The 23,502-nt window shown below is 41.7% G+C and overlaps 1 protein-coding gene across 3 annotated transcripts in view; it reads left to right on the top strand.

Annotated features, from left to right (window-relative positions):
- Window positions 1-17,612, top strand: part of PTGS1 (prostaglandin-endoperoxide synthase 1 (prostaglandin G/H synthase and cyclooxygenase)) — a 29,138-nt gene extending 11,526 nt beyond the window's left edge. For 2 of the 3 annotated variants that reach the window (XM_006865651.1, XM_006865653.1), the window contains 6 exons: window positions 1,882-2,063; window positions 2,157-2,240; window positions 3,932-4,178; window positions 6,252-6,538; window positions 15,466-15,613; window positions 17,257-17,612. In XM_006865651.1, coding sequence (XP_006865713.1) covers window positions 1,882-2,063; window positions 2,157-2,240; window positions 3,932-4,178; window positions 6,252-6,538; window positions 15,466-15,613; window positions 17,257-17,612 — 1,304 coding nt within the window. The remainder of the gene's footprint in view (window positions 1-1,881; window positions 2,064-2,156; window positions 2,241-3,931; window positions 4,179-6,251; window positions 6,539-15,465; window positions 15,614-17,256) is intronic. The other variant, XM_006865652.1, reaches the window with a different exon arrangement.
- The last annotated feature ends 5,890 nt before the right edge of the window (window positions 17,613-23,502 follow it).

Genomic DNA, 23,502 nt, shown 5'->3' with positions numbered 1-23,502 from the left:
CACAGTTAAGATATATTTGTATCCACTATGCCAGCAGGGCTCCTTCGTACTAGTTGTTGTTAAGTGCCATGAAGTCTGTTCTGACTCATAGTGGCCCTGTTTAGGGTTTCCAAGGAGAGTCTGGTGGGTAGCAGTCTAGCATTCCAGTGCTTATCCTATAGGGCCATACCAACTCCTTTATACCAGTATAGGGTACAAATACAAAGGAGCCCTGGTGGTGTAGTGGTTGGTTAAGCTGCTAACCACAAGGTCAGTGGTTCAAACTCACCAGTGGCTCTGAGGGAGAATGATGACGATGTCTGCCCTCAAAAAGATTTACTGTCTCAGAAAGGCTAAGGGGCAGTTCTACTTGGTCCTGTGCTGTCATTATCAATTGGAATTCTCTATGGCAGTGGGTTGATCTTGCTTATATTGGTACTACATCTATATCTATGTTGTTGTTAAGTATTGTCAAGTCGGTTCTGATTCATAGCGACCCTGTCAGTTAGTAGTCCAGTGATTATCCTACAGTGTCAACCCAGGACTCTATCTGTATCTATATCTGTACCTATGTTGTTCTTGTTAAGTGCCTTCGAGTCCGCTTCAACTCATAGTGACCCTATAATGGGGTTTCTGAGGAGCAGCTGGTGGGTTTGAACTGCTGACCTTGTAGTTAACAGTCCAGTGCTTATCCTACAATGCCACACCAAGTGCTATTGCTATATTTATATCTATTTGGGTTAATGCACTGGACTCAAGGTCAGTTTGAACTTCAAGGTTGGCAGTTCAAACTCACCATCTACTCCTGGGAAATCTTGTACAGGGTTGCTATGAGTTGGAATTGACTCGATGGCACTCAACGACAACAACTATCTAGCTACATTTCTTTTGTTTTTGTTGCAATTGACCTCATTGGCAAAGCTCTTCCTCCTAAACTTTCCTTTCCATTCCATTTTTATTATTCAAACATATACACAAGTCATGTATACTGAACCCACCCACCTTCCAGCTTTAACACTTGTCTGCAATTTTTCAATCACACCAGTCTGACCCACAGTCCATCCTGTGGGTGGTACGGAATCTGGAAGCATTTTTCTCTGTTTTGCATGGGGTCACCATGAATTAGAGGATTATGTAATGACGACAGCTAACAATGACAACAGCATTTCATCTATACCCTCTCACTTTATTATTTTTTTAAACTTTTTATTGTGAATTGAGTGAAAGTTTATGGAGAAGATCATCAGTTGTACATTTAACAAATCATACATTTTGTTTCATCTCAATGATTGCAATCCCCTCCATATAACCTATTTCCTGTGTTTATTATTTCCATTCTACCTCCTTCCCACCCCTTCTCCACTTTGTCCTTCGGTAAATGTTGCCCTTGTGATCTTGAATGATTGACCATTCCATGGTGAGCATTCCTTACTAGTGTTAATGTCCCTCCTATACACCTATCTACTGCTTGACTAAAAACTGGGCCATGAGGGTGAGTTCCATCCCACGTCTAAGGGTGGTCAAGGTCCATAGTTTTCAGTTCCTCCAGTCTCTTTCTGACCAGAAAGTCCAGTCTTTATTTATTTTTAATACATTATTTTGTGCTTTGCTCCTCATTGTCTCCCACTCTATCTGGGACCTTCTAATGTGATCCCTTTCCAAGCAATTGGTGGTGCCCCCTTATTTTTTATGAAGTAATTTAAAGAGAATTCCAGCTATGCCAACATTCCACCCAGACGTTCTCCTAGTGTCTTTGCTAGAGAAGAAGACAGGAACCACTTGGTAACTGGGTATTGGTCCTGCAGAGGCCACTCAGGGCTTTCTGCCTGGCCCAGTTTGACTGGTGAGCCCAAAAGGTCCAGACAGGTGACTTCTTGTGCTATTTTCTATCTTCGCAATCAGGGAAGAAGCAGTTGCCAGATGCCCAGCTCCTGGCCCGTCGCTTCTTGCTCAGGAGGAAGTTCATACCTGATCCTCAAGGCACTAACCTCATGTTTGCCTTTTTTGCACAACATTTTACTCACCAATTCTTCAAAACTTCTGGCAAGATGGGTCCTGGCTTCACCAAGGCCCTGGGCCATGGGGTGAGTTTCTGGATTTCCCGGAGCGTGACACATGCCAGTCTTAATTAGTGGGACAGAATTGGGGTGATCTGAGTGAACCTTCTCTGTCATCAGGTAGACCTGGGCCACATTTATGGAGACAACCTGGAACGTCAGTATCAGCTGCGACTCTTAAAGGATGGAAAACTCAAGTACCAGGTAGAGCTAGGTTGATAGGAAGGACCTCTGGTGGTCTTCCTTGGCAAAGACTTGGGGGTGGGGAGAGGAGGCTGGTTGGTTTCCTGACAGGGTCGGCTCCAGGAGCTGGTAGTGTGTGCTGGGGGAGGGATAACTTAGGGACACTACCACTCAATCCTTGGGAGAAATCCGCAGGCATGTAGAAAATTGACTGAGGAACAGACATGTCGTCTTGGGAAGTGGATTTTGAGGCTCAATGGGAGGTGGACATTTCCAGGCTGCATTTCCGTATTCAATTAGTCCCCAGTAGTAACTGGGCATGGGTGATGGAGCAGTAAACATCATAGTTAATGGGACGTACCCTCAGGAAACTCATAGTTCATCAGGAGCCACAGACATGAACATCTGGATGCTAGCTCCAGGAGGGCTTTTTGTCTAAGCCAGCACTGCCCAGCTGAAATATAATGTGAGCAACGTGTGTCATTAAAGTTTTTTCTAGTAGTCACATTAGAAAAGAGAAAAAGAAATAGCTATCTCAATTTTTTGAGTATATTTTATTTAGCTCAATATACAAATGATCATTTCAACCTGTAACCAATACAAATAAGATATTTCACTCTTTTTTCATGTTAAATCTTTGAAATCTGGTATGTATTTCATGTTGTGAGCTCCCTTCAATTTGGATGTTAAATCTTCAATGGAAATATTTGATCTGTATTTAGATTTCGTAAGCTGTACAGTTGAAAAATAGATTCACATACCTGCATTGTTCCGAGCCTATTAAAGAATTTTCCAGTAACAGATGTATCAGTTTTTAAGTTGAAATGGAATTAAATCAAAAAGCAAATTCTTTATTTATACTGGATGTATTTCAAATGTTCAACAGTCTAATGTGGCTAGTGGCTACCACATTGGCCAGTACAATGTAAACAAAAACAAAAAGTTTACTGGTGAATCTTTATGGCTGAGAACAGTACTTGGCAAATGGTAGATTCTCAGTGTATATTTGTTGAATGAATGAACTACAAAATAATGAATCATACTTGTGATAAAGCCACCAAGAAGAAGCTTTGCGTGTGACCAGAGTGTTCAGAAGATTGAGAACGCTTCTAGGAAGTTACAAATAAGTATGAAGGATGAATAGGAGATAGGAACACAGAGCAGCAAGGGGCTTTCTAAATAGAAGGCTTAGCATGTGCAAAGGCTGGGAGGTGGAAGCAGCTTGGAGTGAAAGTAGGGGAGTGCTGCTGAACCCAGTGATTGGGGATAAGACTCATTTGAGGTAAGGGTGGACATGTCTTTGGGAACCATGTTAAGGATTTTGGAGTTTCTGGCAAGAGTAGAGAGAGGACCTCAAAGGTTTTTAAGTCAGGTTGTGATACTAGATTAATGGGTTTTTTCTTTAAAGGATTGCTTTGGCTGCAGTATAGAGAATGGGCTGTTGTGGGGACAGGAGTGGACGTCGGAAGTCCACTTAGGGAGAGGAATCAGGTTGGGAGATGAGGGCTCAAGGTGGTGGTAGTAGGATGGTGAGAAGGGGACCAATTTTAAAAGAGATTTAGGAGGTAGAATAGCAGGCTCTGTTTGAGGAGGGTGGGTAGCTGCTCTACCATGACATTGGGGTGGGACTGTAAGTAGCAGTAGGAAGGTGCCAACTGTGGGCAGGTATAGGTGCCCCACTGTCCCCAGTTGCCCGGTGGACCTATCCACAGGTGCTGGATGGAGACATGTACCCTCCATCGGTGGAAGAAGCACCTGTGTTGATGCACTACCCCAAGAACATTTCGCCCCGGAGCCAGATGGCTGTGGGCCAGGAGGTGTTTGGGCTGCTTCCCGGGCTCATGCTGTATGCCACAATCTGGCTACGCGAGCACAATCGTGTGTGTGACCTGCTGAAAGCCGAGCACCCCACCTGGGATGACGAGCAGCTCTTCCAGACAACCCGCCTCATCCTCATAGGTGAGGACTCCAAGCCAGCCATGCCCTGGAAGGGCATGATCTCTACCCTGAGAAGGGGGTGGATGGTGTGGGGTCAGAGAGTTGGGATTAGAATCCTGGTTCTGTTGCTTACTAATTATAAAACCTTGAGCAGACCAGTTGCCAGATCTGTTCATCAAGGCTGTTGATGGTTGTAAGGATTTGTGGAGGTAATAAATGAGAGGGCACCTAGCACCTAGTTGTTGTTTGTTGTTAAGTGCTGTCAAGTTGGTTCCAACCCATAGTGACCCTGTATAGGGTTTCTGAGGAGCGACTGGTGAATTTGAACTGCCGACCTCACAGTTTAAGTGGCTTTTCAGTCTGGCGCATTAACCCACAGTGCCACGCCAGGCCTCCTCCTAGCACATAGTAGGTCTTCAGAAAATGGATGGCTGTGTTGGTTGATGATTAGCTGGGTGACTCACAGTAAATCTGATTAGCCATCCCAAATCTCAGTTTTCCTATAGTACTGTACCCACTTGGACCCAGTGATGCCCCTGGCATATTCAGGGGCAAACTCCAGCTTGCCCAGCCTTTAGAAATCCTCACATTTCCTGTCTTGCATAGATCTGTCTTCCTGGAGTTTGAATGCTTCTGGGGAGCTCAGGGACAGGATATTTTTGCATCCTCTACGGGGGTGAGTCTGCAGCCTAAAATGTCAGCTGGTTTCCTGCCTGGGAGCTTGACCCCTGACACCCCTGTCCAGGCTGTGTTTTTTCTGAGTCACCAGTAACCCCCTGCCCCCATCTCCACCCTCACTGGGCATGACTGGCCCCAATTATAGTGCCTGATTCACTGGAACCTGGAAGAGCTTGGCATTGGGAATAGGAACAGCCTGGGGAGGGAGAGAGGCAGGTTCGGAAGTCTCAAAATTGAGAGACCTTGAGTAGAGCAGGCAAGTGTGTGGCTGGAGGCTGCCCAGCATGCTACAAGGTGATGGGGTTGTGACCAAAGTTACTCAGGAGCTCTCACAGGAGAGCAGATACATGCAGGGCAGGAAACGCTATACATCCGCTACATCATCTGATCTTTCCCAACAACTTAATGAGCCAGGAAAATGAAAATTCAGAGTGGTTTAGTGAATTCTCCAAGGCTACTCAAGGCTCTGCAGTCCTGGTGTGGAACTGTAGATAATCAGAAGTTTGATGGTTCAAACTCACCAACTGCTCCTAGGAGACCTTATAAATTGTTGCTATAAGTTGGAACCGACTTGACGGCACTTAACAACAACAGCTTAGCAGAGGGAGAGTTGAACCCAGGTCTGGCTGCACCAAAGCTCATTCTACTTTGACCATGTCATAGGTGACTCTTTCCTGAATACAGAGAGGTTGAAACATTAGTCTGATCTTTTGTTGTGTGTGAGAACGGGGAGGGGATTCTCCCCTTGTGCCTATACTTGGTACTCCTGTTTCTAGCTGATGCATACACGTATTGACACATCCTATGTGCCAGGTCCTATGCCAGGCATTTTAGACACATTTGTTGTAAACTCTTCACAGTGACACTATGAAGTTGTTGTTGTTGTTAAGTGGCGTTTAGTTGGTTCCGATTCATAGTGATCTGGTGTTAGTTTTCCAAGGAGTAGCTGGTGGGTTTGAACTGCTGACCTTGTGATTTGCAGTCCAGTGTGGATCCTGAAGCGTCACACCAGGAGTAGGTACTATTATTAGACACATTTCACAGTTAGAAAAGTGGGGTTCAGCGAGATTAAGTAACGTGGCCCAAGTGCAAGCAGACCTCTACTTTCCCATATTTGGTGGCCTCTCCAACCTCTTTTAATAAGCCATGGTTCTTGGATACTCTCTTTGTATGTCCTGCTTAGCAGGGCCTCCCTTTGAAATGTAAGAGTAGCTGGGGGACCCCAGTCAAAATTGAGACAGAAAGTTTTATACAAAGAGACAAAGTGAATAATGGCCAACTTAAATTAATATTAACAATAGCAACAAAGACACTAGTCACAAGCAAAAACAAACACTTATCATGCACTGGCCCAATTCTCAAGCTGGGTATCTAAACGAGTGTGACCTGCTGACTCTCCAATCCTTTCCTGCCTAGGGGAGACCATCAAGATTGTCATTGAGGAGTATGTGCAGCAGCTGAGTGGCTACTTCTTGCAGTTGAAGTTTGACCCAGAGCTGCTGTTCGGAGCCCAATTCCAGTACAGCAACCGCATTGCAGTGGAGTTCAACCAGCTCTACCGCTGGCACCCGCTCATGCCCAACTCCTTTAAGGTGGGCTCCCAAGAGTACACCTACGAGCAGTTCTTGTTCAATACCTCGATGCTGGCGGACTACGGGGTTGAGGCTCTCGTGGATGCTTTTTCTCGTCAGGTTGCGGGCCGGGTAAGTCCCAGGGTAGTATTGGGGAGGGCTTGTGGGTTCTGAGAAGTAACAGATCTTGACTGAACCCCAGTTCCTCGTCTGTAAAGTGGGGGCAGCGTTACCGCAAAAGATTGACTGTGAGCATTCCTTCATTAATTCTCTTGTTTTTTTGTGCACTTAGCAGTGCCAGACATGATTCCAGGTACTACAGAGATAGTGGCGAACAAGATTCATGTAGTTCTTGGCTCTTATCTTCTTGGAGCTTACACCCTAGAAAGGGATTGTAGTCATACGCTAGTTAACATCCTCTGAGCTCTTACTGTGTGTTAGACTATGCTAAGTACTTCGATGTTATTGGATTTGATTAGAACTACACAGAGAAAGTTCAAAGTATTCTGGGAACGTGGGGAGGGGCTTCTGATCCAGTTTTGGGGGTTATCTGTAAGGAATTGGTGTGTTATGGATAAGAAGCCTAGCAGAGATCTGAAGGACAAATAGGAGCTTCCCTAGTCTTAGTGTTCTAGATAGAGGGACAGCATGAGCAAGGCCTAGATTTGAGAAACAGAAGGATAATCAGGATGTGAAAGTGCCTGCATATTGTATATATTTATTAAACCACTGGCCACTTTCCCTGGAATTTCTAACCAATTCCCTCCGAAATGTGTCCTTCCCTTCTCCTGACACACAAGCTCCCTGCTTTCTGATTCTTGCATTTTCATCCTCAACCCTCAGCTCCTTTTCACTCCTGAGTCTTATTAGGACATTGAGGCACAATATAGATCTCAATTTCCTTCTGGTAATTTGACTGTGATTAGCATATACTGCTACCAGTGGAAAGCTGCTGGCTGTTTTAAGGCCTCTGTTCTCTGTGGGGACACATATGCCCATAGATAATTCCATTTGTGTGATGAGCTGTGGTCTTTAAAGTATTTTCAAGGAATGACCATGATGATATATATGGAAACTATTCTGTGGCACAGGCAGAAAGGGGACAGGAGTGTGCTGTTTCTCAGGATGTTGAGAAGAATGTTAGGAGTGATAAAAACAGGGTTTCCCCTGATAACCATAGCACATGGCTAACAACTTGGGGGTGGGAGGGGGGTTGCCATGTGGCTGACATAGTGATAACCACTTTGCATACTTTATCACATTTATTTTACCACAATCCTATGAGGTAGATGTACTTGTCTTTCCAGTTTTTACATATGAGGAAATGGGGACTAAGCTGAAGTAAACGCCCAAGGTCCCACAGCTTGCAAATGGTCAATCCACAATGGTAACACCCTCTCTGTATTTTTACTCCAAGGTGCCTGTTTTCATCCAACTATGCTTCCCCCACCCCCAAACCCCACTCCTACCCTATTATGCTTTTTCTGTCTAAAGGGAACTCCTCCTCAATAAGACTTCTTTAGACCAATGGTTCTAAACTGTTATGAACGGGAATCTTTTTCTGAAGCCTCCTTTATCTCACCAGTTTACCTGGGTTTTCTCTCCCTTCAAAGGATTAAACCCCATGCTTAGTTTAACTAGAATTGTTTAGATACTATAGTTTTCCTAGTAACATTTTACACCCTCCTTGCTAGCTTGCGGCCTTTCTTCTCACAGTCAGCTTGGCAGAAGGAAGGAGAGCACTGCCTGCAGTCATGTCGGTTCCTCTGACTTTACCTAGTCTGAATGGAGTGACGATGCTTTGTGTTACTATCTCCCTATTCCTTCTATTTCTTCTTCTTAGTGGTGGCCCGATATTATGGACTCACTTCTTAAATATTAGATGCTCAGTACATTTTGTTGCATCTCACTACTATGATACAGAGCATGAGATTAAATAAAAATAGTTCGCTTAGCAGATCCCCTAAAAGAATATCTTCCACAAGAACACTTCTAGAGCTAATAAAAGAAGTTAGCAAAGTTGCAGGGTACAAGGTTGTTGTTGTTGTTGTTAAGTGCTGTCGAGTCGATTCTGACCCATAAAACCTGTATAGGGTTTCTGAGGAATGGCAGGTGAGCTTGAACTGCCGATCTTGCTTTTCAAATGACTTTGCAGTACAGAGCATTAACCCATGGCACCACACTAGGACTCCATGGTACAAGGGTAACAAACAAATTTCAGTTGGGTTTCTATACACCAGCATATGAAAGGGATCTTAGGGAAACAATTCCATTTACAAAGGCATCTAAGAGAATAAAACACCTGGACTAGTTCTACCCAGGGATGTGAAGGACTTGTATAAAATTATATGAAACACTGCTGAAAGAGATCAAAGAAAACTTAAATGAATAGAACCTTGTTCTCTGTTCATGGATTGGAAGATGGAAGACTTAATATTGTTATAATGTCAATATTACCCAAAACAATCTATAGATTCAATGCAATGCCTTCTTTTAGAACCAACCCTCAACATTACACAGCGGGCTGAAAAGGCCCTTACTTAATAGCTAAAGCAATGCTGAAAGAGAAGAACAAGATAGGAGGACTCACACTTTCCTGATTTTAAAACGTACTACATAGCTGGTGAAGGATATTAAATATTAAATATACCACAACTTCCAAAAGAATGAACAAATCTGTTGGGAAGAAGTACAGCCAGAATATCCCTTAGAAGTGAAGATGATCTCATTTACTCTGGACATGTTATCAGGAGGGATCAGTCCTTGGAGACAGACATCTAGCTTGGTCAAGTAGAGGGTCAGAGAAAAAGAGGAAGAGCCTCAATGAAATGGATTGATATAGCATCTGCAACAAAGGGCTCAGATATAGCAAGGTTTATTAAGAGGGTGCAAGACTGGGCAGTATTTCATTTTGTTGTACATGGATCACTATAAAGCCACAGAACCAACTTGATTGCACCTAACAGCAACAACAATAACACAGCTACAGTAATCAAAGCAGTCTGATATCGGTAAAACAATAGACACACAAGACCAATGCAATAAAATTGAGAGTTCATAAGTAAATCCAAATATCGATGGTTAATTTTTGACAAGGGTGCTAAGTCCATTCGATGGAGAAAGAAGTGTCTTTTCAATAAATGATGCTGGGAAAATTGGATTTCTACACGCAAAAAACAGAAACAGGATTCATGTTTCATACCATACACAAAACCCAATTCAAAATGGATTCAGAACCTAAATTTGCAAATTAAAGCCGTAACATTTTTTAGAAGTAAAATCAGTTGCAACACAGGCCTAGCTTAAAAAAAGAAAAAGAATTATCTGATGTAATCACAAAAACACAAACAGCAAAAGACAAAATAAATAAATGGGATCTTAGAAAAATTTAAACCTTTCATTCATCAGTAGACTTTAGTGAAAAGACAAGCTACCCACTAAGAGAATATCTTCAAAACCTTATATTCAACAGCAATCTGATAGCTAATATATATATAAAACTTTGATAATTTAGCAACAAAAAGACAAATAGCCCAATCATAAAATGGGCAAAGGACATTTCACTAATGAGGATATTCAAATGGTCACCAAACACATGAAAAGATTCTCAGCACCATTAACCATTTGTTGTTAAGTTCTGTTGAGTCGGTTCTGACTCATAGAGACCCTGTACAGAGTTTCCAAGGAGCAGCTGGTGGATTTGAACTGCCAACCTTATGGTTCACAGTCTATTGCTGATCCTACAGCACCATAGATTCAAATCAAGCAATGAGATACCATTTCATTCTCACTAGGGTGGGTATAGAGCCCTGGCGTGGTGCTGTAAGATAAATACTGAACTGCTAACTGCAAGACCATTGGTTTAAACCCTCCAGTCACTTCTTGGAAACTTTATGTTGTTGTTATGTGCCGTTGAGGCAGTTTGGACTCATAAAGACTCTGTATAGGTTTTAAAGGAGTGGCTAGTGGGTTTGAACCACCAATATTTTGGCTAGCAGTCCAGTGCTTAGCCTATAGTGCCACATCAGGAGTTCTGGAAACCCTATACAGGGTTGCTATTAGTTGAAACTGACTTGAGGACACTTAACAACAACAACAGGGGTGGATAATATTTAAAACTCCCAGAAAATACCAAATGTTGGCCATAATGTGGTTTTGCACTGTTGGTGGGAATGCAAAATGGTACAGCCACGTGAAAAACAACGTGGCAATGTAAAAATAGAACTACCATAACCAGGGGGAAGAAAATAATCCCAAATCCACTGCCATTGTGTTAATTCTGTCTCACAACAGTCTTATCTATGTAGGTTTTTCAACAGAGTCCTGGTGTGGCACTGTAGGATAAGCACTGGACTACAAGGTCTGTGGTTCAAACTCACCAGCCACTCCTCAGGAACACTATACAGGGTTGCTATGAGTCAGAACCAACTCAATGGCATTTAATGACAACAATATATCTTAATGGGAACAGAAAACCTCTTTCTCCTACAGGGCAACTGGTGGATTTGAATTGCTAACCTTGTGGTTAGCAACCCAACACATAACCCACTATACCACCAGGGCTCCATATAGAACTACCATATGATACCAACAATTCCACTCCTAGGTATATACCCCAAAGACTTAAAAGCAGAGGTTTAAACAGAGAGAGATTTGTACACCCATGTTAATTGCATGCTTATTCACAATAGCCAAAAGGTGCAAACAACCTAAATGCCCATCAACATATGAATGAATAAAAAAAATGTACATATATACAAAAAATACTACTCAATCAGTAGAAAAAATGAACTCTATATGCATGCTATAATATGAATGGAGCTAGAAGACTTTATGCTGAGTGAAATAAGTCAATCACAAAAGGACAAATATTGTATGGTCTCTCTTCTATAAAAAGAAAAGAAGGGACAATTGTATATAGGTCAAAGTTTATTAGTGGTTACCAGGGGTGAGAGGGAGGGAAGGAGTGAGGGTTAACAGCGATAGAAATAGTGCATTCATGAAGGGTAGGGCTGTATAGCCAATTATTGTAATTGCTGTCAGTAAGTTATACACTTATAAAACAATGAATTGGCAAAAGTTGTTATATATATATAAAATCATCACACAACAACAACAACAAAGAATAGCTGCTGAGGCTGCTTATGTATAACCAGAAACCTCATGGGATTTGGTTTCTTGGTGTCCCAGTTTTATGGAACAACATGTTTATGTTTTATGGCCTAACAACAAGCTTAGTGCTTTCATCATGCCGCCTAGTTTGATGAGTAGTCCCTGGGGTCTTAAAAGCTTACAAGTGGACATCCCAGGCACAACAATTGGCCTTTATTTGCCTGGAACAACAGAGGAAACAGGAGAGTCAGGAATAGGAGGAGTAAGTGGAATATATGGGTAATTGCCTCATGTCCAACTGCCTCCTTTGCCATGAGACCAGAAGAACTGGATGGTGCCTGGATACCATTACTGAACATTTTGATCAAAGATTCTAGAGAAGAATCATGATGAAAAAGGGGAAATGCAGAACAGAATTTTAAATTCTCATGGGCTTCAGACTTCCTGGAACCATGAAGGTTGGATGAATCACTAATCTACTGTCCTGAGATAATCTTTAAACTTTAAACCAAAAGTCTTTTTAAAATCAAATAATAGTTTAGCTTGACTAGTAAAAGAGGTCTGCCTTGAGCATTATGTGTTTTCAAGAACTATCTATTTGGGGTGGAATTGGTAACAGTAACTCTATAAAGATTTGATAGAAAGCTTAAGAGGCAGTGAATTTATGCTCAGAAAAAAAGGGAGAATGGTTATAGAACTTGAAGAATGTACTCAAGGTCACTGAATTGTGTGTGTAGAAACTGTTGAATTGGTGTATGAGGGGGGCTTCAAAAAGTTTGTGGAAAATGGAATAAAAATATAATGGAAAATTTCTATGAACTTTTTGAAGCACCCTCAAAAATTTTCTGTGCATATTCTTGACAGCAACGAAGGAAAAAAAATATATTGCAAATGTCACAAAAATACATGAATTATCTCTGTTCTATGATAAAAATGGACTTGGAGAGTGACAAGCACATGTCAGCTCTGTTGTTAAAGTACAGTTGAGTCTGTTCCAACTCATAGTGACCCTATATAGAGCTTCCAAGAAGCTGCTGGTGGGTTTGAACTATGGTTAGCTGTCTAGTGCTTATCTTACAGTGCCACACACCAGGACTTCTTTTGAAAAAAAATATCTTAGAGACTTCCAGGACAAGATGACAGAGTCGATTGATACACTGAGCTGACCCTTTGCAACAAAGACATGGAGACTGAGTGAAACATATACAGGTGGTGATCCTGGAACCCTGAGCTTCAGAGGATAGGACAGAGAGAGGTGCATATTGAGTGCCAACTGGAAGAGGAAGCTGAACAGAAACAGTGGGAGAGAAGAAAAATGGGTGGATTGTGGGTTGACATGGAGTGGCATGGCCATCTTGCAAGTTGCTGTTGATACAGCTGCCTGCAGGCACAGGGCATTATGGGAGGTTGGTGGCAAGTGGGTGCAGATCTCCCTGTTACCTTGCCCTTGTGGTAGCTGAGGGTGTGTTCAGTTCCCAGCAGTCATGGCTCCTTCTCTCATGCAGTCTCTGCTCTGCCTAGGGTTGGGAGCCAGATGTAGCAACCCTACTTCTGGAGGCTCATGAGCCCGCCCTGAACTATGCTACACAAATAATGAACAGAAAACCACATTCATACTTCACAGGAGACAGGTAGCAAGTGCCTGAGAACACACCAATATACAATCATCAATTAAATATAAATACGATACAATTATCTGTCTCAGAGGAAATAAACAACTTCAGTTTGCAAGAAGAAACAATACAGAGTGCCTCAAACAAGTGACCAGAATACAGAATCAGAAAATATAATATCAGAATGAAAACTACTTGATAAGGAATTCAGACAAATGTGATTTAGGCACCTTCAGTGGACTGAGAATGATTGGGAAAATTGCAGACAAAATCAAGGAAAACATAGACAAAAACTATAGAATAATTCAGGAAACAAACTGGCAAAGTAAATGAAAAAAAAAAAAAAAAGGGAACCATACAAAAACAGCAATGAGCAAGTCAGAAGATTAATATGAAGACTTCAGAAATAGGTAAGATGCTGAAAGGGTAAAGAAGTAGATAGAATTGAACCAATGGAAGGTTCAATTACTGAGTTTGAAGAAAAACTCAATATTCATCTGATAGAAATGGAAAAAGAACAAAAAAGTCCAATGATAATCTAAGATTTACCTGGGGCATTATCAAGAGGAATAATTTATGTGTGATTGGAATTCCAGAACAGGAAAAGACAAAACAAACAAACAAAGAAAAACATAGAGAATATTGTCCAAGAGTTGTTGGAAGAAAATTTCCTTAACATCATGAAAGAGAAGATAAAGTAACTCCAAACAAGATAGATCCCCAAAGAAAAATACCAAGATATATTATAATCAGATTTTTCAAAACCAAAGACAAGAAAAGAATCTTAAGGGCAGCACAGAAAAAAATGAAAAGTTACCTACATAGGAGAACTTGTAAGACTAAACTCTGACTTTTCAGCAGACCCATGCAGGTAAGAAGACAATGGGCTGACATATATAAAACTCTGAAAGAAAAATATTGCCAACCAAGAATCATATATCCAGCATAACTGTCCATCAAATATGGCAGTAAACTTTTCAGATAAACATAAATTAAAAGAATTTGTAAAAACCAGACCAACCTTACAAAAAATACTAAAGGGAGTTCTTTGGACAGAGAACTAACAGTAGCAGACAACAACCTGAGATTAACATACATGACAATATCTTAGAATTCAACCCAGATATGTTGTTGCTGTTAAGTGCTGTTGAGTTGGTTCTGACTGATAGTACCCCTGTATAGAATTTCCAAGGATCAGCTGTTGGCTTTGAGTTGCCAACCTTGTGATGAACAGTCCAGTGCTTATCCTGTAGCTCCATACCAGAACTCCAGATGTAGAAGTATTCAAAATAAAGCAGACCCACAAAACTGAAAAGAGAGAACCAGAGATACAGTTGCAACAACAAAAACCCCACAAAGTTAAAAAAGAGGTAGTAATATATTTACAGAACTTCTCAATGAAGAGGAAATCAAATAGATTATAAGAAAAACAAATAAAAATAAACCTAACTGTAACCCTAAATACTAGGCCAAGCCTCACTCTAACCTTAGCCCAAGCCTTACTCCTAATACTAACCCTAATCCTAATTACTACCCTAACATAAATGAAGTCCTACACCTTCGGAAACCCTGTACAGGGTCGCTATGGGTCGGAACCGACTCGACGGCACTTAACAACAACAACAAGGCCAACCTAGACGTAGCCATAAGTCTAACTCTATTCACTCCTACTCATACCCACTGTCCCCAGAAGAAGTAAAGAAAACCCTTAGGAAATTCATAAAGTGGATTTTTAATCTGATTCCCTTGACTTCTGACACCTCAACGTAGTATTCCTTCATCCTTCTCTTGAAGTCAATTGTTGGCTCAGAAACCCTCGTCAGCTTTTAACTTTCATCTCCAGAGCTGGGGTGCCTCCCTTTCTGCTTTCATTCATCCATGCTGGTAATCTCTCCTGCAGAATCCTTGTTGATGAACCTAAGAGATCCTGAGCCTTCCTTAACAGAACCTTGGAGGTTCTCAAGTAGATTGAAAGGAGTCGGCAACAGTGTGAGTCAGGGAGCCACTAGGGAGGTCCTCCTGGCCCACTGGACATTTTAAAGTTGAGGAAACTGTGACTCCGCCTAGGGTGGTCCCTGAGAGAGCATGACAGTGGCAGCTCTAGTGGCCATATCCCCAGCACAGTGGCTGTGAAACTGAGTCATTCTTTTCTAGCTCAGGGAGGATGCCTGGCCCAAAATTTTTTCCCTAAGGCCCTAATGCAGGACAGTCTGGCCTGACTCTCAGACGGCAGCTGTGCTCATCTCCTGGCAGATTGGTGGGGGGAGGAACATGGACCAGCACGCCCTGCACGTTTCTGACTCTCAGACTGCAGCTGTGCTCATCTCTTGGCAGATCGGTGGTGGGAGGAACATAGACCAGCACGTCCTGCACGTGGCTGTGGAGGTCATCAAGGAGTCTCGAGAATTGCAGCTGCAGCCCTTCAATGAATATCGCAAGAGGTTTGGCATGAAACCCTACACTACTTTCGAGGAGCTCACAGGTGAGCAGTTGTTTCCTGGACACAGTTCCAGCCCTCGAGGAACTCACAGTAAAGTGAGGGAGAGTCAGGGACACAAATTCTACCACAGATTGTGGCCAGCACCATGACGTGGGAATAATAAGGGCAGGAGAGCAGAGACCTAGGGAGAAGAGAATGACACAGTAAGTAGCCCTGCCTGGGGAGAGAAGGTGCTTTTCCTGCTGGGTTTGAAGGGAAGAGCATTAGGGAGAGAAACAGAGAGTACAAAGGCACAGAGGTCAGAAAGACTGCACCTACTCAGGAGAACGCTGAGTAAGTAGCAGGTATGACTGGAACATGGGGCTTAAGTGGAGGGTGTTCATGTTGTATCCAATTTTAGATATCATGCTAAATATATTGAGTTTTACTCTATCTAAACAAACAAACAAAACCCAAACCAGTGTCCTCAGACAACCCCAATGCATGGCGACTCTATATGTGTCAGAGTAGACCTGTACTCCTTAGGGCTTTCAGGAGCTTTTCAGCAATAGATCACCAGGACTTTCTTCTAATGCACCTCTGGATTGACTAACACCTCTAACCTTTGGTTAGCAGCCAAGCATGTTAACCATTTACACCATCCAGGGACCCTTATTCTGTTATTGTTGCTGTTAAGTACCATCGAATTGGTTCTGACTCATAGCAACCCTGTATAGGATTTTTGAAACTGTAAATCTCATAGGAGCATAAAGCCTCATCTTTCTCCCATGGAGTTGCTTGTGGGCTCAAACTTCCGACCTTTTGGTCTAGTTCGTAAATGCCCTTTTATGGGCCAGCTGCATAAGATACACTTGGAAAACTGATGAAAATAATAAAATCCCAGATGTTACTCCCAGTTGTGATGATTCTGGAAGTAGGTCTGGGTCATGCACAAGCATCTGTACATCCACACACAGTCTTTTGTTTGAGATCTCCAATTATTGGGGATCCTTGTCAGAGATAACAAGAAGCCATTGTAGGACTTTGAGCAGGATGTGACATGACCCATGATTCTGCACTAGTGTCCCATAGAGGATGGATTTGAAGTATGGAGGATGGAGTAGCAGTGCTCAATGTCCTTGGTTCCTATCTGTGAAGATGTGTGTTTCAGAATGAGGCAGATCTTGGGACCAGTGGAAGAGTTTCCCATAATCCTGGAATGGCAATCTTTGGGTTTGCCAAAGAGCACCCATTCTTTAATGGACTTTGATGAACACTCCAGAGAGGCAGAAAAAATAGACACTCTATGTCAGTTTTAGGTTTCTGAGCTCCAATAGAATGAAGGGGCTTGGACTAGGATAAGGTCTTGAAGCCTGTCCGTGAAAGAAGTGGTTCCCTGTTAGAATGATCAGGTAGTTAGGGACCAGAGAAGACAGGTGAATTGCTCAAGGTACCACTGTTAGTTGGCAGACCCAGGCCCTTAGACTGTATTCAGTGGCACAATCCTTCTCTAGATTCAGCCCTGGAAGAAAGTTAATGCCTTTTCCCAGTGCCTGCTAGGCCAGGTTTAGGTTATGTTTCCAGTTGTTCAAACTAATGTTCTTGAGTCCCTTATTCCCCAGTAAAAAATGGACTTAGAAGGCTCCCTCCCCAGATGAACCTATTGGCAGCATGGCTTTGACCCTACCTTTGCCTCTTTCTTACAGGAGAGAAGGAGATGGCGGCTGAATTGGAAGAGCTGTATGGTGACATTGATGCCATGGAGTTCTATCCAGGGCTGCTTCTTGAGAAGTGCCTTCCAAACTCCATTTTTGGGGAGAGTATGATAGAAATTGGGGCTCCCTTTTCCCTCAAGGGCCTCCTAGGGAATCCCATCTGTTCTCCGGAGTACTGGAAACCAAGCACATTTGGTGGCGAGGCAGGTTTCAACATTGTCAAGACTGCCACACTGAAGAAGCTGGTGTGCCTCAACACCAAAACATGTCCCTACGTTGCCTTCCGTGTGCCGGACCCCAGCCAGGATGAACAGCCTAGTGTGGAGCGGCCAGCCACAGAGCTCTAAGGGGACAAAGCAGCAGCATTCTGGAGGAATGCCGAAGCCAGGGCTGATAGTCTTAAATGCTGGGTTTCTCGTTTGGTATTGAGACTGTTAGAGCTGACATTTACAACTTTGAAACCTTCAATCAATGATCTGGAATGTTGTGGATTTGTTTGTTGTTCTAGAATGCTGAATTCCTGGTTAATCATCCAGAATGTTAGGAGTGGTTCTCATTTGGCATACCAGAACTCTGGGTTCCTGGTTGACAACCTATAATGTCAGCTTTCTGGTTGATTTAGAATGTAGACATTTTTAGAATGTGAAACTCCTGATTAAGTCATCTGGGAAGTTCATCTAGAAAGTTAGGGATCTCTTATTTTGCAGTCTAGAATTGTGGGTGACCCTCTGGGATGTTGATTTTATGACTGGTGATCCAGAAAATTGTGTTCTTGCTTGATGATCCAGAACACTGGCTAATATGCCCGCACAGTCCTGATATGAATGTCTAGCATGTTGATTTGATTTATTTTCCTGTTCAACAAGATATCCATAGAGCAGGGAATCTAATATCCAACAAATACATTACCTGAACCTGTTCCTGTACTGAGGGAAACAAGAAGTTGGGGTATTTTTCTTGGGGCCCCCTACTTGGACCCTGGTCCAAGGATGTAGAAAGAACAGTTGGGCCTTCTCTGCCTTTGGCTGGGAAGCATCAGAGCTTGGACCCTTCTAGGTTTTGAATCATGGCAGCTGTTTCTCAAGAGGCTAATAAAGTTCTCTTTCCAAAGTTGCATGCTATGTGTCTCTTTTGGTCCCATCCTTAGAAGTAGGGACAACATTGAAGGGGTCCTTCTCCTTGTCACAAACTATGTGTGATAGAGGTTGCAGCACAAGACTTTCTACTGGGATCCCTTGGGATCTGCCATTGTGTATATGCTCCACCACTGTTACATTTGTTTTTTGTGTGACTTGTTGTTGTTGTTAGTGCTGTTGAGTCAGTTCCAACTCAAATACAAACCTTGTATAGGGTTTCCAAGGAGTGGCTGGTGAGCTTGAACCTCTGACCTTGCAGTTCAAACTGATTTTGCAGTCCAGTGCATTAACCCACAGCGCCACACCAGGCTTAGGCATTACATTTTGCAAGCTGCTCTCCTAAAATAAATAAGGACCCAGTCCCATGAGATATAGCATTCACTTCCCACCATCCTCCTTTAAAGAGAATGCAATAGACATGAGGTGCATGTATGGGGGAGAGCACTTACTGTGTGCCAACTTCACACTCTGGTGGTGGTGGTGGTTGTGGGCCACTGAGTGGGTTTCAACTCATAGTGACCCTACATAAGGTTCCAAGGTTCTAAATCTTTACAGGAGCAGAAAGCCTCATATCTGTCCTGTGGAGTGGTTGGAAGAATCAAACTGCTGACCTTGGGTATTCTTGTACCAACAGTATGAGCTAGATGGTATATCCCCATTTAAAAACAGTGACAACCAAGACTCAAGAATGGTTACACAACATGCCCACAGGTGACAGAGTCAAGCATGGAACCCAGGTGTGTCTGAGTCTAGATGTTGTACTATGTGATCCATTCAATTTTTCCTGGCTTCCCGATGTGACTCGGTGCCAGGGTTGTCTTCTCTGTCTGTCCCAGGGTCTAAGATAGAGGGCAGGATAGAAGTGTATAGCTCCACTTTACATACATGGTATTAATTCAGTCACAAATATTTGCTTTCCTAAGTGCTTAATATATGCCAGACATTGTTAGGGGTTTGAGACTACAGCAGTGAGTGATCAAGTCAGACAAGGCTTCTGGTCTTACAGAGCCCTCATTCAAGTTGGGTAGAACAAATAATAAACAAGAAATCAGTTAAAGAAGACAATTGTTTTGTTCACTCTGCTCTTCCTCTCCTACTCCACTGTGGAGCCCTGAGATGAAGCAGATCACCTGGAGTTTATAATATAACACACCTGGAGTGTAAATAACAGCACCTATTCTAGCCAGTTTAAGCATTAAGGAATTTATTATAGGACCTTTTGTAGCTCAGGAAATCACTGGGAAGGTCAGAGAATTAGACTGCAGACCTCACCCCGCCACTCCTGTGAAGATGCTTCTGCTCCTGCCAGCAAGCACCAGCATCTCAGATTGCACGTCTGCTGCTAAAATTGCACTACGGTTGCCTGAAAGCTGGCTGCTTCTCCAGCCTCAGATTGCACGTCTGCTGCTAAAATTGCACTACGGTTGCCTGAAAGTTGGCTGCTTCTCCAGCCTCCTGGGCCAGAAAATGGATTCCATGTGGTGCATGGTTTCTCACTTTGCTCTACTTAGAATTAAGTCATCTTAACTCACATGTGGACTGATGGAAGCTAGCTCATATGTCTGTAATCCAGCTTCAAGGGAGGGTGCGAAAGTGAGTTTTCTGGTTTGTACCTTGTGGAGGAGAGGCCTATGAAGTAGGAAATTTCTGCATATCTAAGAAGGGTGTTCAGAGGGGATGGAAAAGAAGAAAAGTCTATCTCGGTAGATCTGAGTTTTCTTAGTTCTGTTTTGACTCTGTGGGTGCTTTCCCTAGAATATCACAGAGAACATCACAACGGTAGCACAGTTAATCTGGTAGCAACCAAATGTAATTGCAGACAAAGAATTTATGTGAAATTACGGAAGTCCAGAAGAGCAGAAATACAAAGGACTTTAGCGAACATATATTGCAATTTTTAAATAAGGTTAAGTAAAAAGTGACAAAAATGTTAGCTTATAAAGCAATTTTTAAGGATTAATTATATTTTTCCTAGAAAAACGACCTTTTAAATTATAATAACTATGTGTGAATAGCATTAAAGGACATGGAAACCTAAAAGGTACTTTCATAGAGCACTATTAAAGAAAACTAAAACGAAATATTTCCCTCACAATCTTACCTGCTATTCAAGTTTAATTTAAAGTTAGTTTCCTCCCAGTCTTGGTCAAAATATTTGTTTTACTCTCAATCTTTACACTTTTAGTCAAAAGTGCTTTTGAGGGACAGAACAACCAGAAAGAAACTTGACAAAGTTACAGAGGAACTAAACAGCACAATCAACCAACTTGACCTCATAGATGTGTACAGAGCATTCAACTCAACAACAACACAATATACATTTTTCTCCAGTGCACATGGAACATTCTCCAGAATTGCCCATGTGTTAGGTCAAAAAGCAAGCCTCCATAAATTTTCAAATATCAAAATACTACAAAGCATCGTTTCAGACCACAATGCCATAAAATTAGAAATCAACAATAAGAAGACCAAGGAAATAAAGTCAAATACATGGAAACTGAACAACACCCTGCTGAAAAGCGACTGCATAAAAGAAATCAAATGTGAATTCACAAAGTTCCTAGAACCAAATGAGAATGAAAACACAACATATCAAAATCTTTGAGACATAGCAAAAGCGGTGCTGAGAAGACAATTTATTGTGATAAATGTGCACATCCAAAAAGAGGAAAGAAGCAAAATTAACACATTAACACAGCATCTCCAACAATTAGAAACAGACCAACAGAGGGAACCTGCAATCACCAAAAGAAAAGAAATAATAAAGATAAGAGCAGAAATAAATGAAATGGAAAGCAGAAAAACTATATAAAGAATCAACAGGACAAGAAGCTGGTTCTTTGAAAGGATTAATAAAATTGACAAACCACTGGCAAACTTAACAAAAGAAAAGAGGGAGAAGACACAACTCACATTAGAAACCACAAACCACACAACAGAACCAAATGGAATCAAAAGGATAGTAACAGAATACTATGAAGAGTTGTACTCCAACAAATTAAAAAACTTAGAAGAGATGGATACATTTTTAGAAAAACACGACCTACCTAAACTTACACACAGTGCAGTAGAAAACCTGAACAGACACATAACAAAAGAAGACATTAATCAGGTCATCAAAAAACTTCCAGGCCCAGATGGCTTCACTGGTGAGTTCTATCAAACATTCAGGGAAGAGCTGTCACCAATTCTACTTAAATTATTCCAGAATATAGAAGAGAATGGAAAACTTCCTAATACTTTTTATGAAGCAAGCATAACCCTCATACCAAAACCAGGGAAAGATGTCACTAAGAAAGAAAATAATAGATCAATATCCCTCATGAACATAGATGCAAAAATTCTCAACAAAATCCTAGCCAACAGAATCCAGCAGCACATAAAAAAAAAAATAATAATAATACATTATGACCAAATGGGTTTCATAAAAGGGATGCAAGGATGGTTCAACATTAGAAAAACAATCAATGTAATCCACCATCTAAGTAAGAAAAGGAAAAGAACTACATGATCATATAGATTGATGCAGAAAAGGCATTTGACAAAATCCAACATGCATTCCTGATAAAAGCACTCAACAAAGTAGGAATTGAGGGGAAATTCCTCAACATAATCAAAAGCATATATACAAAATCAACAGCCTACATTACTATCAATGGAGAGAAACTGAAGGTCTTCCCTCTGTGAATGGGAACCAGACAAGGATACCCTTTGTCACCACTCCTATTCAATATTATTTTGTAAGTCATAGCCAGAGCTATACAGCAAGATAGAGATTAAAGGCATCCAAATTGGCAAAGAGGAAATAAAACTCTATTTGCGGATGATATGATCCCCAAAGACTCAGTAAAAAAGCTATTAGACATCATTGGAAGATTCAGCAAAGTGGCAGAGTATAAGATCAACAAACAAAAATCAGTTGGATTCCTCTATAGTAACAATAACAGCGCTGAAAAGGACATTAGGAAAGCAATACCATTTACAATAGCCACCCAAAGGATGAAATATTTAGGAATAAATGTAACTAGAGAAACAAAGGACCTTTACAAGGAAAATTACAAAACACTACTACAAGAAACCGAAAGAGACCTACAGAAGTGAAAGAACATTCCATGTTCCTGGATAGGAAGACTCAACATCGTGAAAATGTCAGTACTGCCCAAAGCAATTTATACATATAATGCAATCCCAATCCAGATTCCAACAACATTCTTCAAAGAGATGGAAAAGAAAATTACAAACTTTATATGGAAAGGAAAGAGACCCAGGATAGGCAAAGCACTGCTTAAGAAGAAGAACAAGGTCGGAAGCCTCTCACTCCACGATTTCAAAATTTACTACATGGCTACAGTGGTCAAAATAGCTTGGTACTGGTACCATGAAAGATACATTGCTCAATGGAACAGAATTGAGAATCCAGATATCAGCCTATCCACATACAACCGACTGATTTTTGATAAAGTGCCTAGGTATGTTAAAGTGCCTAGGCATAGGGAGGAGATAGTCTGTTTAACAGATGGTGCTGGCAGAACTGGAAAGAGATATACAAAAGATTCAAACAAGACCTTTACCTCACACCCTATACAAAAACCAACTCAGCATGGATTAAAGACCTAAATGTGAATCCCAAAACTATGAAGGTCATCAATGAAAAAATAGGAACAAATGTGAGGGCTCTAATTCAGGGTATACACACAGACTACCAAACATTTTGAAAATTGCACAAACAAAAGTAGACAAAATAGATGATTGGTACATACTAAAAATTAAAAACTGATGTGCATCAAAGACTTCACCAAAAGACTAAAAAGGGAACCCACAGAATGGGAAAAAATCTTTTGCAACGACACATCAGACAAGGGACTCATTTCTAAAACATATAGAAAGCTACAACACCTCTAGAAGACAAGGACAAATAACCCAATTAAAAAATGGGCACAGGACATGAACAGACACTTCACCAAGGAAGAGATCCGGGCAGCCAACAAACATATGAAGAAATGTTCAGAATCACTAGCCATCAGAGAGATGCAAATCAAAACAACAATGACATATCATCTCAGCAAAGATCAAAAAAGTAGAGGACAATAAATGCTGGCGA

The sequence above is a fragment of the Chrysochloris asiatica genome, unplaced genomic scaffold (assembly GCF_000296735.1).
Source record: "Chrysochloris asiatica unplaced genomic scaffold, ChrAsi1.0 scaffold00081, whole genome shotgun sequence".
Classification (NCBI taxonomy): domain Eukaryota; kingdom Metazoa; phylum Chordata; class Mammalia; order Afrosoricida; family Chrysochloridae; genus Chrysochloris; species Chrysochloris asiatica.
The sequence above is the reverse complement of the archived record's forward strand: the minus strand, read 5'-3'. Positions and strand labels throughout refer to the sequence as shown.